This window comes from Callorhinus ursinus, unplaced genomic scaffold (genome assembly GCF_003265705.2).
Source record: "Callorhinus ursinus isolate GAN/ISIS: 27379988/994484 unplaced genomic scaffold, GSC_fseal_2.0 scaffold27, whole genome shotgun sequence".
Classification (NCBI taxonomy): domain Eukaryota; kingdom Metazoa; phylum Chordata; class Mammalia; order Carnivora; family Otariidae; genus Callorhinus; species Callorhinus ursinus.
The window spans coordinates 7,869,303-7,886,247 of NW_027397089.1; the positions used below are offsets into that span (position 1 = coordinate 7,869,303).

General features: G+C 39.4%; 1 protein-coding gene across 1 annotated transcript in view; it reads left to right on the forward strand.

The window, feature by feature from the left end:
* The window catches only part of ITPR2 (inositol 1,4,5-trisphosphate receptor type 2), a 497,992-nt gene that overhangs the window by 119,451 nt on the left and 361,596 nt on the right, over positions 1–16,945 (forward strand). Inside the window, exon 10 of the mRNA XM_025879725.2 lies at positions 6,111–6,155. Coding sequence (XP_025735510.1) covers positions 6,111–6,155 — 45 coding nt within the window. The remainder of the gene's footprint in view (positions 1–6,110; positions 6,156–16,945) is intronic.

Below are 16,945 nucleotides of genomic sequence, written 5' to 3' on the forward strand. Positions count from 1 at the left end.
TGCTTTTTCCTTTACATTCAGCATGATTATTTTTGTCAGGCCTCTGCTACCTCTTACTAGAACCACCGTGCTTGGTTTCTTTGCCTCTTTCATCCCGTCTCCATCTTCTACTGACCATGGCCAGTTGAGGATTTTTAATGTAGTGTTTTTGCAAATGCTTCCCCAGTGATATTCAAAATCTTTCTGAAGATGTAAACCCATTAGCCTATGGTTTGAAAGCCCCATTGGTCTGGGCTGGCTTGGATCCTACCTTGGATCATGCCCCTCCTCTTTATGGAGGCAGGAGGGAAGTAACATGGTATCGTAATTAAAGGATGGAGCTTTGGAATCATCAGACCTGTGCTTCTGAGTGACCCTGCCACTCACCAGTGGTGTGACTTTGCACAGAAGACTTCACTTGATGTGCCCCACTGGGGCCTCATCTGTAAAGTGGGGTGAAGAATCCCTCCTAATAGGGGGCGCCTGGTGGCTCAGTTGATTGAGAGTCCAACTTGGATTTTGGCTCAGGTCACGAACTCAGGGTCGTGAGATCGAGCCCCGATTAGAGCCCTGCACTCCAAGCTCAGCAGGGGAGTCTGCTTGAGATTCTCTCTCTCCCTCTTGCCCTACCCCCCATGTGCCCACTCTTTCTCTCACTAAAACAAATAAACTTTTTTTCTTAAAAAGAATCCCTTCTAATAGGATAATTGTAAGGGGAAATGAATTAACCTTTAAAAGCATATAAAAAGTATTCCATAAATGACATTTATGGGTCTTCTCTGAACAAGTCTCATTTTCTTATCTATGTGGCATTCATTTCCCCTGCACTGCCTTTCTTCTTCACTCTTTTCTTTCTCTGCCAGTTATGATTCAATCCATCCTTCAAGGCTTATCTCGGATGCTACCTTCTCTATGAATAATACTTTTTTTTTTAAGATTTTATTTTTTTATTTGAGAGAGAGAGAGCATGAATGGGGGTGGAGCAGCCGAGGGAGAAGGAGAAGCAGGTTCACCGCTGAGCAGGGAGCCCGATGTGGGGCTCGATCCCAGGACCCTGAGTTCATGGCCTGAGCTGAAGGCAGATGCTTAACTGACTGAGCCACCCAGGCGCCCCTCTATGAATAATTCTTGGCTAAATTTGCCCACCACAGATCCCTCCTTCCTCTGACCTATATTATTTATAAATTATTCATTCTTGTCTTATACCTCTTGTCACATATTCTATTTTATATTACAGCTGACTGTATTTATGTCTTATTTTCCTTCCTAGATTGTAACGTCCAGTGGTCAGGGACCATACTCTCTTCGTCTTTGCTAAAATACCGTATGCCACAATGCTTTGCCCATTATAGATGGTCTATTAATGTTTGTTGAATAAACGATTGAAAAGCATATTAGGTCTCTTCAAGGAGGAAAGAAAAAACATCTTTCTCTCTAATGCCAGATTTATAATTTATTTTTTAACATAAAGAAATATTTCCTTTAAAGTCCTAAAAGAGGGTGCCTGGGTGGCTCAGATGGTTAAGCATCTGCCTTCAGCTCGGGTCATGGTCCCAGAGTCCTGGGATCGAGTCCCACATCGGGCTCCCTGCTCTGCGGGAGCCTGCTTCTCCCTCTGTGTCTCTCTCTCTCTCTGTCTCTCATGAATAAATAAATAAAATCTTTAAAAAAAAATAAAGTCCTAAAAGATTCTGGAATCTTCACATGACCATGTCTTTTTACCCCTTCTTTAGAAATAATATATTTTTGATTCATCCTTAGTCTAATTACTGCTCTTATATTCAGAGAAGGAAAGCAGCAGTATAATTAAAACATATATTAAAGCATATATTTATTTGGTCTTCAGTTAATATTGGTGAGTTTATATAGGCATAGATATATTTGGGTGACTTCCCCTCCTCTTCTGCCTCTTTCTCCTCATTATTATTATCACTTTAATGAATTTACTGAAGCAATAACTCCATATTAATTATTTTTAAAAAAACACATTACAGCCAGAAAGACACAAGATGAGGCAAAATCTAACTGATCAGCACCATCTTTAGTATTGTTGCCAAAGACATGAATATATATAAAATTTAATGACATATACTTAGTACGATTAAGCTTTGGTTATAGACTTTTCTCATTTAACAGCTGAGGACCCTGAGTTCCAAGGTTAGGTGACCTTTCCTAAAGCTCATGGGTATCTCTTCCCAGGGCAGAGCCTGGAGTCCAGTTTCCAGACTTCCCTGGGGGATTGACCTTGGGGACTGAAATGGGTGACCCCAAGTGGGTGAAATATGGGAAGACTGAATTTCAGAAAGTAGTGTTGTCTTTGGGATGGAATATAGCTTCCATTTTAGAGGGCATACATGATTTTGTGTTTGACCTAAGTATGTTAATTCCTGTTCCTTTACACATTTTATGTAGGCTACATCATGGTCTCCATCATGAATTCCCTTCACAGTGTCTGTGGCCAACTACTCTTAATGCTTATTGAATGAACACTTTGACCATGAGATTTATCTGTGGCTAAACATGCTGCATATCATTTGGAAATAACTTAGCTATAATTTTAGTATGGCAATTTTTTTAACTTGAAAAAACATCTGAATTCTTCAAATTGAAAACAAATTAAAAAATGCAAAACAGTAATGCGTGACTAAAATAGCTGGATAAACCCCTCCTGGGCACTTTGCTGGAAATATCATTACTGTCAAGGAAAAGTGTGTCGTTTTGTGTTTGATTAATCAGTACACAGGAGGCCAGTTAATTCCCTATCTTTTTGGCTTTCTACCTTTCACTCTTGGATTCCAAGGGCAAGAATAAGCCTGTTTTGGAATTAATTCTTTTATTTGTAATTCAAGGGAATTTAAGGAGCCTAAGATACGTATCTCCAAAGAAAAAGAAAGTTCTGCCTCAGATCTCCCCACTTGCTGGCCTAGCACTAAGGGGCAATTTGTAACTGGATTCCCCTTTTCTTGCCCTCTCCCCTGCCTCCCATTGTTAGTTCTAAAACTTGAGAGACTCCTGTCATGTGACTCTTGGGCTGTGTTCTGCTTTCTATCCACTCCCCTCCCTTGTACCTCCCCACTCCAGCCCTCAATTTCTGGTTTGTTTAACCACAGTTTAGTTTTCTCTGACCTAGAATTGGTGTAAATGGCGTCATACGGTGTCAGGCTTCTTCCACTTAAAATATTTAAAAAAATTAATATGTAATTGACATATAACCTTTTATTAATTTAGACGTACAACGTAATGATTTGGTGTGTGTGTATATTGTGAAATGATTACTGCAGGTAAGTCTAGATGACATCCATCACCACACGTAATTATTGGATGAGAACTTTTAAGATCTACTGTCTTGGCAATGTTCACACATGCAGTACAGTATTGTTAACTATAATCGCCATGCTGGACATTGTGCCCTCAGGACATATTTTCTTATAACTGGAAGTATGTACCTTTTGACTCCCTTCACTCATTGCACTCATGCCCCATCTCCCACCTCTGGCAACCCACCACTCTGTTCTCTGTACCTATGAGCTCAGTTTGTTTTAGATTCCACAGATAAGTGAGATCTTACACTATTTGTCTTTCTCAGATTTACTTCAGTTAGCACAGTGTTGTCAAGGTCCATCCATATTGTGGCAAATGACAGGATTTCGTTCTTTTTTTATAGCTGAACAATATTCTGTTGTATATATTTTTGAGATCCAGCCTTGTTGCTATATCAGCAGCTCATCATGTTTATTACTGAGTAGTACTCCATTGTTTGAATATGCCACATTTTTATTTATCCATTCTTCTGGTAACATGGTAAGCATTTTTGTCTAAACCTAATTTCTGGCTCTATTTTATGTCCCTACCCTTGTTTCCCTTTTGTTGCCCCTGCTCATTGTCCTTAAATGAATGTGTCTGTCCGTTTTAGTTGATTTTCTTGGGGTATGGTAACCTCTGCATACACAGTTCTTCAGCTGAGCAAAGCTTTGTTTTGTATTATTTTTGATCGTTGCTTGTATTCCACTAATTTACTCTTCCTCTTCAGTACACCCGTCATCCGTTAATTGATAGGCCCTTCTCTGGTCCTCCATGACTACTTGCTTTTTCCTAATTTTTATTTCTTTATACCTTTCCTCTGTATTGAGAGATGGCTGTTCAGTTTTTTATGCTTTGCATCACTCATTTCCTGCAGCATCAAATGTGCTTTTTATTGCTGCCAACATGGAGTTTAATTTTGTATTCGTGTTTTCATTTTTAGTGAAATCCTTCTTTATTTCTTTTTATAATTCTTGATATTTGTATATTATTATTTATGTCATTATTTTTGTATTGTATTTTCAGCTGTTCATTTTATTCTGTTGTCTTTACATAGAGGAAATGTTTATTTACACTTTCTTGAATATGTCAAACCATTTCCTAAAAGTCGATTTTGCATCATACCATAGAAAATATTCAGAAAGACTCTGAGAAAAGAATTTCCCCTTATAATATGCTTTTTAATCAGTCCTATGTTGTTTCCTTCCTTCCTATCCTCAGACAAGTGGGCTCTGTGCAGAACCAGATGGGTTGAGTGGATGGTCATTTTGTTCTATTTTTTAAAATTCGTGATCCTTTTTCTCAATCTTCAGCTGTAGGGCCCACTGAAGGACACACTGCCACTGTAGGTCCCAGGTCCCATGCATGGCAACTCTGCCTGCCTGGGCTCTGTGACCCTTACTTCCCTCTCCTACCCCTTTGCTATTTCTACAGTGTTAGGCAGTCTAACTCCCACATATGAAGCCACTGTTCTTGCTCTTCTCTTTCTTCAGGAAGTGCTTCTCAGAAAGCCCTCTGCTATTATCTGCCCCCTTGACTCTCTGCCCATTTGTTTTCTGAGCTTTGTTCCATTTCTGTGGTCATGAGAAGACAGAGGTAGTGGGACAGTGGATGGGAGTCCCGGGGAGACAGATTTCTGCTTAGTCTAACAAGGGCTCCTCAGCGGCACACACTTCTGTGTGGGTTTTTGGTGGGCAAATACTCGAGGTCTCTGAGAGAATGGACAAACAGTGGCAGCCACAGCACGTACCTTAAATGTGCTCACAAGGCTGTTCGCTTGAAGTGAGGTGGAGGTATGCCGGGAGGGAAAAACTGGGGACGTGTCTGCTTCTCCCCCAGCACCAGCTGCTTTGTGAAGACTGACAGTTCATTGTAGATTTGGGTTTAGGTTGTTTTTCAGTCTTAGTTTTCCATGAGATTCAGACTTTTTTTTTTGTTTTGTTCTGTTTTGCTTTTGATCCTTTGCAGCACCTTCACTGACATGTAGTAATAAGTTGAGAGGACATTCCTCAGAGCTACTAGCCAAGTGTCGTTCTGAGAAAGACTCTTGACCTTACATTTTAAATGGTGACTTTAATGCCTGGGGTTACATATTATAGACACCAACTGATTCATATTAAAATAGTAAAAATCAAGTGAACAACTCATTATTTAGAGAAAAACACCTTCCTTATAAGTCTGTTGTTTTACAAATTATGAACTAGTCATTTCAGTACAATGCAGACATCTTTTTGGGACTGTGTCATCAGGTGGGAGTCGGGAGTATGGATTCTGGCCAGCTGGAAATGTGCAGGCCAACACTCGGCATATCCAGAGCTTATCCATCTTTATTGGAGTGACCCCCAAACCCCACAGCACTCATGCATTAACCTTCATATCTGATAGATAGCTCTTCTTTTGCTTGATTTTTCTTTTCTTGTGTATATAGCGTGTGCAACATAGTCTTAAATCGTTGTTACAAAGACTCTCCTTTGGTCCAATTTTAAAAATTGAGTTATTGGTGAATGGCAGATTTTGTGGTGGGCAACATGATAAATTCTCTTGAAGACTTCCTCGGAGGATGTGAGATTGTCAGCTTTCACTTGTTCAAAGATGTCAACTGTTCTAATATAAACAAAAGCCATAAACATGGCATTTTAGCTCATGTCTCCTGCAATTAGAGTTTGAAAGTAATGTTTTAAATTGTACTATTTAGTAATGGTTTCTTTCTTAGTTTTTTTTTTTAATTTTGAATTTAGTTAAGGATACAATAGTGAACTGAATTAAAGATCATTGGTCTTGTTAATGTGCTTTTCATAGAGATTCAAAACTGGTTTTGTTTTGTTTTTTAGCTTAATCCTGATTATCGAGATGCTCAAAATGAAGGAAAAAATGTGGTGAGTGAAATCGTTTTTTTTCCCCAACAAACTCCAAATATATTGTTTATATTTTGTATGAACAAATTGAGAAGTTAATAGAAAATTTGAAGACTAGGGATTCTGAGAGAGATTCTCAGACTAGAGGCTATGGATCACAGATAAAAAGTAAATGATGACATGGCTTACATTATAAAAAGATGTCCAGTAATGGTTATTTAGGGAGATTTCTAGCACTTTGGAGGCCATTTATGATAGAGCACTGAAGGCGGTGGGCATCTGGGAGATATGGTGGGTCTAGGTTTAGTTTTCAGGGTGTGTAGAAGTTAGGAAGGAGAAATTGAATTATGGCATGATATTAAAAGAGGACAACAGGACAATCCTTTCTGATTGAAAATAATTTGGGTTCTGTTTATGGGGAGCAATTGAGGCATCAGACAATTGTATGACTGATTTTTCTGATATTCTAAAGCATGCTAGTCAGAAAATCTCAATCTTATTTTAAAGCCAACTTTCATTAAGATATTTATTATTATTCAGCCTGATCTTTTATCGTCGTTTGTAAAGAAGATGACTGTATGACAACAACATGACTTAATTCAATAGAAAATTCTGAAATTGAGGTTATTTGATGTGATACAGACAAAAGCTGGTTGATGGGCTGGATTTATATACATATCTATATATCTATATATTTTAGCAATTTAGCTAGATATTTTATTTTTTATTTTTTTTTTAAAGATTTTATTTATTTATTTGAGAGAGAGAGAATGAGAGATAGCACGAGAGGGAAGAGGGTCAGAGGGAGAAGCAGACTCCCCGCCGAGCAGGGAGCCCGATGTGGGACTCGATCCCAGGACTCCAGGATCATGACCTGAGCCGAAGGCAGTCGCTTAACCGGCTGAGCCACCCAGGCGCCCTAGCTAGATATTTTAATGTAAAATAGACACAGTCTATAATTTAATTTTCTTAGGAGTTTAGCAGTCTCTTTTGGAATTGCTAAGAATTATTACTGCATCATCCAAAATTCTACCCTTTGGCAGAATGGGTTGGAATATTTAACTGAAATGACTTCTGTCTTTGCATTGGCTCTCAGCTTTGTGTTTTATGAGGATATTGATATGGGGGAGGTGAATCAAATCAGAATTTCTGGACCTGAGTCAATCCTGTTTGACTTCTTTCTCCATCTATCAGGTTTAAAATAGAAATAAAGCCGAAGTATCAAGTCATTGGCCCAATGAAAACTTTAATTTGTGTCAAAATGTCCCTAAATACAGAAGTAGGCTTGTTAGATTGGTTGGATCACTCATTTCTAATTCAGTTTTATGTCCCTGTGTGGACTCTTCTCTCCTCGGTTTTCAAATAGCTAGCCCAGGATTGTTGTGTTCTTATTTTCCTTTGGTTTAGAAAAATGCCATCCATAACCATGTTTAAAAGCTGAGTCTTTGGGCGCCTGGGTGGCTCAGTTGGTTAAGCGACTGCCTTCGGCTCAGGTCATGATCCTGGAGTCCCAGGATCGAGTCCCGCATCGGGCTCCCTGCTCGGCGGGGAGTCTGCTTCTCCCTCTGACCCTCCCCCCTCTCATGCTCTATCTCATTCTCTCTCTCAAATAAATAAATAAAATCTTAAAAAAAAAAAAAGCTGAGTCTTTGGTTCTTGCTATAAGCTGATCAATGGTCTCTGGCCAAAGACCACCAGGAACGCACATGATCTTGAGCAAGTGGAATTAATTACACATTGCACTTATAGCCCCGGGAACTGTGGGTCCTCTCAGAGGGTGTTAGAAAGAACCTATGGTAGGATTTGGGCTTGTATAAGATGGTTTTGGGAGGATTTAAGGAAGGGGGGCTTACTGTAGATAGGAATGAATGCTGTCAGGAAGAGGAAGTATCTTAATACATTTTATCTATAGGGAGGGCAGATGAGAGCCAGGCTAAGGTTGTAAGTGCTAAAGAAGCAGCACTCATTTTAGGGGAGAGGGATCTTAGATAGTTTTTATGGCTTGGACAACCTTCACATTTTGTTGGTGTTCAGACATGACTATGGAGCAGCCATGTCTGATGTCAATGTTCTGTGAAATCATGCATGTTCACCGGAGGACAGTGTGGCCTGTCCGCAAGCGTCGGGGTGCCCTTGGCCACGCTGAGCCTGCCTGATTATACCAGGCCAACCATCGGATGTCAGGGGTTGCTTTTTCTTTTTCTCAAGATCTTTATTTATGATATTCTACGTGACTTCCGCGTTGTATAGAACCAGGGGAGTTCTACTTCTTGCACCACCATTGACTTGTGCAGCCTTGGACATGTCAGATAGCCTTTCCTGAGACTCTGTTTCCTACCCGAACGATGGGATGAGGATGTTTGCCCTGTGTACGTCACCTATATGCCATGAGGTTAACATTCAATCAGATAAAAGGAAACTCTTTGAATAAAAGAAGATGTTGGTAGGCTAAAAATGTACGTTGTTTCTATCAGAAGGGCATCACCCCAAAGCTTCAAATTGTGTAATTGAATTACATCTCTTTGCTTATCTCCTTCCAGCTACATACTATTTGGTGATGCTGCTGATGCTTCTGGGCAGAACTGAGTGGGAGAGATAGAGTAGGAAGGTTTATGAAGCAGCTCAGGGAATATAAGTAGTGAATCCATGAAGTTTGCTGTTTGTGTCCATTGAGCTTTTAGTTAGACTTCATAGACTTCTTTCCTTTATGTTCTGAAATACAAGTTCTTCATCCACCTCTAAAAGTGAGAAAGAGCACTTTTCTGTGAGGCTGTTGTTACCAGCAGTACTTTCATTGCATATAACACAGGTGCGTCTGCTTTGCCCTAGAAGTTTATGGCTGAATCTCATCTGCCATCTCAGAGAGAGGTCCAGCTGGAGACATTTGATTTCATTTTTTTTCCCTATCCTTAATCCCTGGCTTGAAAGTAAATAAAACTGAAAATATGGAACAGTAAAGCTAATAATATGGCTTCTCATTTTATAGACCATTTGCCACCTAGCAATAATTATGTTTCTGTCTAAAAAAGAAAACAAAGGAGCAGTTAGAGCTTAGCCTGTGAAAAGTGAAATCAATTTCCCCAAACAGAATGCTATCTCACCTCAGATCTGGGTTCCAGTAACACTGAGTTCACTGTGACCATGCTAATTATTTTTCTTTCCAAATTTTCCTTTATGTTGTCTATTTAATATCCAGTTAATATTTTTCCTGTAATTTAGAAACCTTTATCAAAATGTTGCCTTCCACTTTTGAAGTCTCAAAGGTTAATGCATGGTGCCACTGAAATGAGGCGGTGTGTGTCAGAGCTCCCATTAACCCAAATTGCTGTATTTATTCTACAAAGGAGCCTATTATTTCCAATCTTACAAATGTACAGCATCCACAGGGACCCTGTAAACATTGGAACTGTGTCAAGCCCAGCTGGGAACCTGACAGTCATTAGTTCCTTCTCCTTGAAAGGCTGCATCTTTCCAAATGGCTCTTTGAAGGGGATTTTTTTTTTTTTTTTTTTGGAATAACACCACCCATTTTCACATTACCATATTGAGGTGGAATGTGATCTGAGTTTTCAAGGGAGTGTCTTTGTCTATGCTGGGGATTCTCAAGCTCAGCAATACCGATAGATTGGCCCGGAGAATTCTTTGCTGTGGGGTGCTGTCCTTGGCACTGTCGGAGGTCTAGCAGATCCATGGACTCTGCTCACTAGATACCAGTTGTGGTCCACCCTGCTCTCAGTTGTGGCAACTAAAAATGCATCTGGAAATTGCCAGAGGCCCCCCCTGGGGTCCAGACTCTCTGCCCATTGGAGAACCACCAGTCTTTGTGTATAGACTTACATAAATAGCAGTGTTCTAGGAACCATGATACTTGGCTGAAATGTACTGGAAGATTCTATTTTATAGACTTTTTTTGGGAGAGAGTGGTGGGGGGACCTGATTTTGAACAAAGACCCCCAAATTTCCTTGAGTTTATACTCTATATTCATCAGTGGTAAGGTGATAAGGAAAAGAACGGAAAAATGTCATAGTAGGAATGAGTTTAAGAGTAACAGAATCTTGGGCGCCTGGGTGGCTCAGTTGTTAAGTGTCTGCCTTTGGCTCAGGTCATGATTCCAGGGTCCTGGGATCGAGCCCTGTATCAGGCTCCCTGCTCTGCGGGAGGCCTGCTTTTCCCTCTCTCACTCCCCCTGCTTGTGTTCCCTCTCTTGCTGTGTCTCTCTCTGTCAAATAAATAAATAAAATCTTTAAAAAAAAAAAAAAAAGAGTAACAGAATCTTAAGGAACCAGGCAAGAGAAGAAGCATCTGCAGCTTTAAATGGCAGGGTTGTCTGTTACATAAAGTCAGCCGTGAGAGCCCTGGAGGGTCTTACCAAAAACACAGATGCCTGCACGTCATGATGCTGCCTTGGCTGTGGCCGCATGTGGGTCTGCATCAGCCCCGAAAATGCATATACGTTCTTTCTTACAGAATGTCTCTGGCTCCCAGCAACAGAATTGCAACGTGATGTCTCTGCTAAAAATTCGATGACTCACAAATGAGTCAACAGAGAAGGTGTTACAGGAGGCTAAGGGCTGTGCCTCCTCTGGCAGGGCCCAGGACAGGTGGGAGAAGCCAGGAGAAGCCGGGAGAACCATTCATTTACTCGGCTGTTTTTTCATAAGGGGATTTTTGACTTGTATAACCCGAGAGGCTGTGTGCCTTTCCTTCCAAGAGAAAACGTCAGTTTTATAAGAGCCCAGCAGACTAGGTTAACATTCTGAGACTCTGCGTTCCCTAAATTGAGGGTTTTGGGTAGCTACCTGATATTAAATCTAACACCTGCTTAAGCTCTCTTGGACCTTAAATGTATTTTCATGATGCGAGAAGGGAAGGCATTTTGCTTCTGTAATTGTGTGTGTCTTGTTTCTTTCTTTTTTTTTTTTGTTTTTTTTTTTGTGTGTGTGTGTCTTGTTTCTTACTTAAAAAAAAAAAAGATACGGGTTTACAAACAAAAGCCACCGGCACACAATTTTGAACAGAACTGCCTTCATATTATAGGAATATAATACTAATTTTTCTTATAGATTGAAGCTTGATCCATACATTTAAAAATTATATATTTACAACTCATCATTCATGTTTTATTGTTTACAAATTTTGAGGGGCTGTCTTGAAATTTACTGTGGAACTGTTTATGAAGGGGAGTTTGTTAAGCAAATTAGCAGAGTATAAGAGATTAAAAGCAAAATGTATAGCACTGCTTTAAAAAACTGCAAAAGATGTTAGAAATTCTTTTCACCCATAAATAATTGTTATACTATTTATAAATGGAATTTATCTATTCATTAAATCTTCTTCCTCCCCCACCTCCCCCACCTCCCCCAGGGACCTAAGCCAATTATTTAGGGGTGTTGTGGTACATTCCACTTATCCTATGTAATTAAAATTAAACCATAGGTCTTAAATAGTATGCGTAATTCAGAGTGACCTCTTTTAATTAGCCCTAATAAATGAGGTTTTTTTCTGTGTTTGGAAAAAAACGTTATTGTTCATTATAAGAGTGTCAAAACAGAGAGGTTCCTGACTACTTTAGTTGGGAACCGATGTATTACCAAAGGGGGTGGAGTAGGAGGACAATCTAGGAACCTGGATCTGCTTTCTTTTTGTAAGGCTAGAAAATTTATTTTATGAACATTTCAAAAGGAGAGTATATACAGTAGGATTGACTTGTACTAAATGAACTTACAAGTGACTGATGTATAAACCACAATGCCAACTTTCAATTGCTAAGTAAATCTAAGTTGGGTTAGTTAGTGCATTTTCCTTGAAGTAAAATCTGTAGCAAAAGCTGTTATAATTAGAAGATTGGTGTGCAGGAGGCTCACGAAAGTAGATGACACATATTCTTTTTAGGGATATGGTATTCCTCCGAAAAGACCAGAATATTAATTTTTTGCATCTGCACTAGCAATGATGAGAGAAACTGCCAAATCCTGCTCACTGAATCTCTATTTATTTAGGTTACATGTTCATCTTCTATTAATAAAGCCTTTCTTCAAACATGGTTCAATATAATTGATTAAATTTTATTTTCCTTAATTAAAGTCATATTTTATTTGTGCCTTTCTAATAAACCACTGAAGCCACTTGTTCTCAAATCCCTTTGCCTACCTATTCGAAAAATCCTTTGGGTTATTTCTACAATTGACTGATCTTGTCCATTATTTCTGTGTTCTATGTTAGGAAGCAGTCTTCTCACATGTATTAATTAATATTCATTATGTTGGTGGTTCTTTCTTTTGGCTGCAGTAGCACTGTAGAGTGTAAAAACCAGTTCTCTTATGATATTTCTTTGTGACTGTAATTCATCTGGTCTGTTTCTCCTCAAGTTTTCATCTTATGAGGATTATAACTAAAGCAAACTTCCTCTTCTTTCTTTTAGAATTATCACTTCCTCTTAAACCTTCTCTTTCCTCCTCTCTTGGTTTTCTTCTTCATCATAGTCATTATCATTTTCAATATCAGATGGCACCACCATTTTTACCATTGAGAAGGATTTCCTAGTTGCAAATGGTAGTCTCCTGGGCCCTTTATAAGAGGATTCCATAGAACTTCTTGAAGCTTTCTTGGCTTTAGCTATTTGCAGCCAGGCAGAAGTGTGGTTCTTGTGTCACCATTATGTTCCAGGCAAAATGCTTCTTTGCCATCCATATCTTAGTATAACCCCTGAATTTTCTTGTTGAGCTACATGGCAGACATCAATGAAACAGCATCCTTCGGAGTTAGTTTGTTCGTTCATTTGTTCCTTCCTTCCGTTTCTTTCTTTCCTTCCCCCTCTCCCTCTCTTCCCTCCTTCCCTTCCCACTCCCTGTCCTTTCCTCTCCCCTTCCTCCCTTTTTTCCTCCCTCCCTCCCTTTCTGCCTTCCTTTCTTCCTTCCACAACTTTGAGATATAATTCACATACCATAAAATTCTATTTATAAAAATATATAACTCAGTGGTTTTTAATACAGAGCTCCAAAATTATAGCCACTATCAAATTCTACAACATTATTTTTCTCCTGCAGGAGAAAGCCTAAATCCATTAACAGTCACTCGCCCTCCTCCCCTCCCCCAGGCCCTGGCAGCCATGAATCTATTCTCTCTAAGGATTTGTCTATTCTGGACATTTCGTATATGGGCTCATAGAATATGTGGACTTTTGTGTCTGACTTCTTTCACTTAGCATAATGTTTATATACTGCATTTTGTTTATCCATTCATTATTTGATGGGCGTTTGGATTGTGTCCACATCTTGGCTTTTATAAATGCTGCTGTGAACATCCATGGACAAGTTTTGGGGTGGAAATATATTTTCATTTTTCTTGGATAGGTACCTAAGACTTAGAATTATTGGTCATATGTTTAACATTCTGACAAACTGCCAAACTCTTCTGAAATGGCCACACCATTTTATGTTCCCCCAGCAATATATGACTGTTACAATTTCTCTGCATTCTCACTAACACTTGTTATTGTCTGTCTCTTTGGTGATAGCTGTCCTAGTTCATTTTACTAATTAGTAATGACGTTGACCATCTTTGCATGTGTTTATTGGCCATTTGAATGTCTTCTAGGAGAAATGTCTATTCAAATCTTTTGCTCAATTTTTTAATTGGGTTGTCTTTATTATTGAGTTGTGAATGTTCTTTATACCTTTTCAGATATATGACTTACAAATATTTTCTCTCATCCTGTTTTTTTTTAAAAATAGGGCAGTTTTAGGTTCATAGCAAAATTCAGTGGAAAGTACATGTTTCCATATACCCCCTGCCCCCACACAGCTGCCCCCATACCAACATTTGGCACCAGAGTGGTACATTTGTTACACTAACTAACCTACTTGAACATATTATTACCACCCAAAATCTATAGTTTATATTAGAGTTCACTCTTGGCATTGTACGTTCTCTGAGTTTTGATGAAAGTAGCCATCATTTGACATGCATCCATTATTATAATATCATACACAATAGTCTCTCTGCTCTAAAAATCTTATGTGCTCTGTCTTTTCATTCCTTTCTCCCCTCTACTCCCTGGCAACCATTGATCTTTTTATTGTCTTCATAGTTTTGCTTTTTTGGAATGTCATGTGGTTGGAATCATACCGTAGGTAGCCTTTTCAGACTGGGTTCTTTCACTTGGCAATATACATTTTAAGGTTCTGACATGTCTTTGTGGCTTGATAGCTCATTTCTTTTTAGCACTGAATAATATTCCATTGTCTGGAGGTCCCACAGTTTGTTTATCCATTTGCCTCCTGCAGGACATCTTGATTCCTTCCATGTTTTGGCAATGACAAGTAGAGCTGTTATAGACATCTATTTCCAAGTTTTTGTGTGCATATTTTGGTAAATACTAAGGAGCGTGATAGCTGGGTCATATGGTACAGTTTATGTTTTGTTTTGTGGGAAGCCACCAAACAGTCTTCCAGTGTAGCTGTATCATTTTGCATTCCCACCAGCAATGAGTGAGTTTCTGTTGCTCCACATCCTTGTCAGCATTTGGAGTCCTCAGTGTTTTGGATTTATTCATTCTAATAGGTGTGTGTGTGTGTGTGTGTGTGTGTGTGTGTGTGTGTGTGTGTGTGTGTGGTTAGCTCATTGTTGTGAGTGGCATCTCATTATGTAATTTGCAACTCCCTAATGACATATGATGCTGAGCATCTTTTCATATGTTTATTTGCCACCTGTATGTCTTTTTCAGTGAGATGTCTGTTCAGGTCTTTAACCCATTTTTAAATTGGGGAATTTGTTTTATTTATTTATTTTTAAAGATTTTATTTATTTATTTGAGAGAGAGAGAATGAGAGAGAGAGAGCACAAGAGGGAAGAGGGTCAGAGGGAGAAGCAGACTCCCTGCTGAGCAGGGAGCCCGATGTGGGACTCGATCCCGGGACTCCAGGATCATGACCTGAGCCAAAGGCAGTCGCTTAACCAACTGAGCCACCCAGGCGCCCGGGAATTTGTTTTATTAATGCTGAAGTTTGAGAGTTCTTTGTATGGTTTGGGTAACAGTCCTTTATTAGATAAGTATTTTTGCAAATATTTTCTCCTCATTTGTGGCTTGTCTTTTCATTCTCTTGACAGTGTCTTTCACAGAGCAGAAGAAACTGGTTTTCATGAAAACTAATTTATTAGCTGTTTCTTTCAGGAGTGGTGTCCTTAGTGTTGTATTTCTCTTGTATACTCCTGTTTTTCTTCTAGAGTATCACATTCATTTCCCTTTCCTTTGCCCTGTTTCTACCTTTCCATTCTGACTATTTCTCTTTCCTTGAGGATCTTCCTCCTAATCCATTTTGAGGGTTGCAATGCAGGAAATAAACAGAACTGTACAGAGGCTCTCCAAATTTGAGTAGGGAATAACTAAAATGAAACCAAATGTTTTCAAGACCCAGAAGAATAAATTCCAAATGATAGAATTTCACTTGAGTAGCTACTGTCAGAAATTTATTTGGGAAGAACTCTTAGCTCACAGATGGTCTTTAAAGACCCTTCCCAATCTCGAGATTCAGAAGCCTAATTTTATGTTCCCCGAGCAGTCATCTCCCCCAATTCATTTGTCTGACCAGGCTACTCTTACTGGGTTATTTAAAGACATTTAGATTTTCTTTTCTCAGGATATGAGGATGTCTTTGTCCCTCACAGAATTTGTCTTCAATTCAGACTTCCATTCCCTCAACTCAGATCACGGTGAAAATGTGTCTCACGACTCATGAGAATTTTTTCAGGAGCCCTAAGGAAGGTTCTTAGTTGTGAGTTCTTTCCTACCCTTTGAGGAGTGACTCAGTGAGTATTTGAGGCTCAGGCCAGGCCACTGGCTTCGGTTCACTTGCACTAAGGGCTGGCTAGTTGGATTCGGGGTTGAGCCCTCACTACCACAACCCGCTCCCTTCTCCTTTCCTTCTCCTCCTTCCTTTTTCTCTCCTTTGCCCCTCTCTTTGCCTGTCCTCATCCTTCGTCAGCTGCAGGTAACCGCACTCATCTCTTTGTTTGAAGGCGATGCTAACATTCATCTTCCTCTCTTTCAAATTTTTGTGGTAAGATTAGTGAGAACAACAATGGCTTTGGTATCATGAGAAGCTTTGTGTAAGTTCAAAAATATGGTTTGCTTTCTGTTTTGGCATTTTTTCCCTTCTCTCTCTACATTCCCTTAAAATATGCTGTAAGTTAGTTAAGTGTGCTTTTTTCCTGATCCATAAGTATAGCTTGTACTTACTGATTAGAAACAACTCTTACGGGGGTCAAACTACCTGGGGACAGTCTTCCAGACTTCTGCTTTCATTTAACTCTGAATTTTGGTCTCTGTAGAAGACAGATAAGTCAAAGATTTCAGGAGCTGCCAGGTGCTTCTGGGTTATGTGAGGTTTAGCACCTAACAGTCTTGCTCCTGCTTAGGAGCCCTGGCGGTTCCTCTGCCCATTCACAGTTCGGTGGTGCTACCAATTTGCACACCATTTTCAGAAGACATCAGAATGAAACTGCAAAGGAAATGATATTCCCAATCTTGGGATGGAAGTTCAAGTGAATGTTTTGGAATGATTGGGTGTAAAATCTCGTTGTCATAGTGGCCATTAAACACCTGCTTGTTGTTGGGCATGGACTGCTTTCATCTGCCTTTCAAACACCCCTTCTCTTCCCTACTTCAATTCAACTTCTTGTGATGGTACAGTGACACTTTTTCTCTCTCTCTCTACTTTTTTCATTTAAAAATTTCATTTCTTTCAATAAATATGTGCAAGTAATTATATTTATGTATGTAATTACCAATCTTGTATTACTTTTGCTGTAT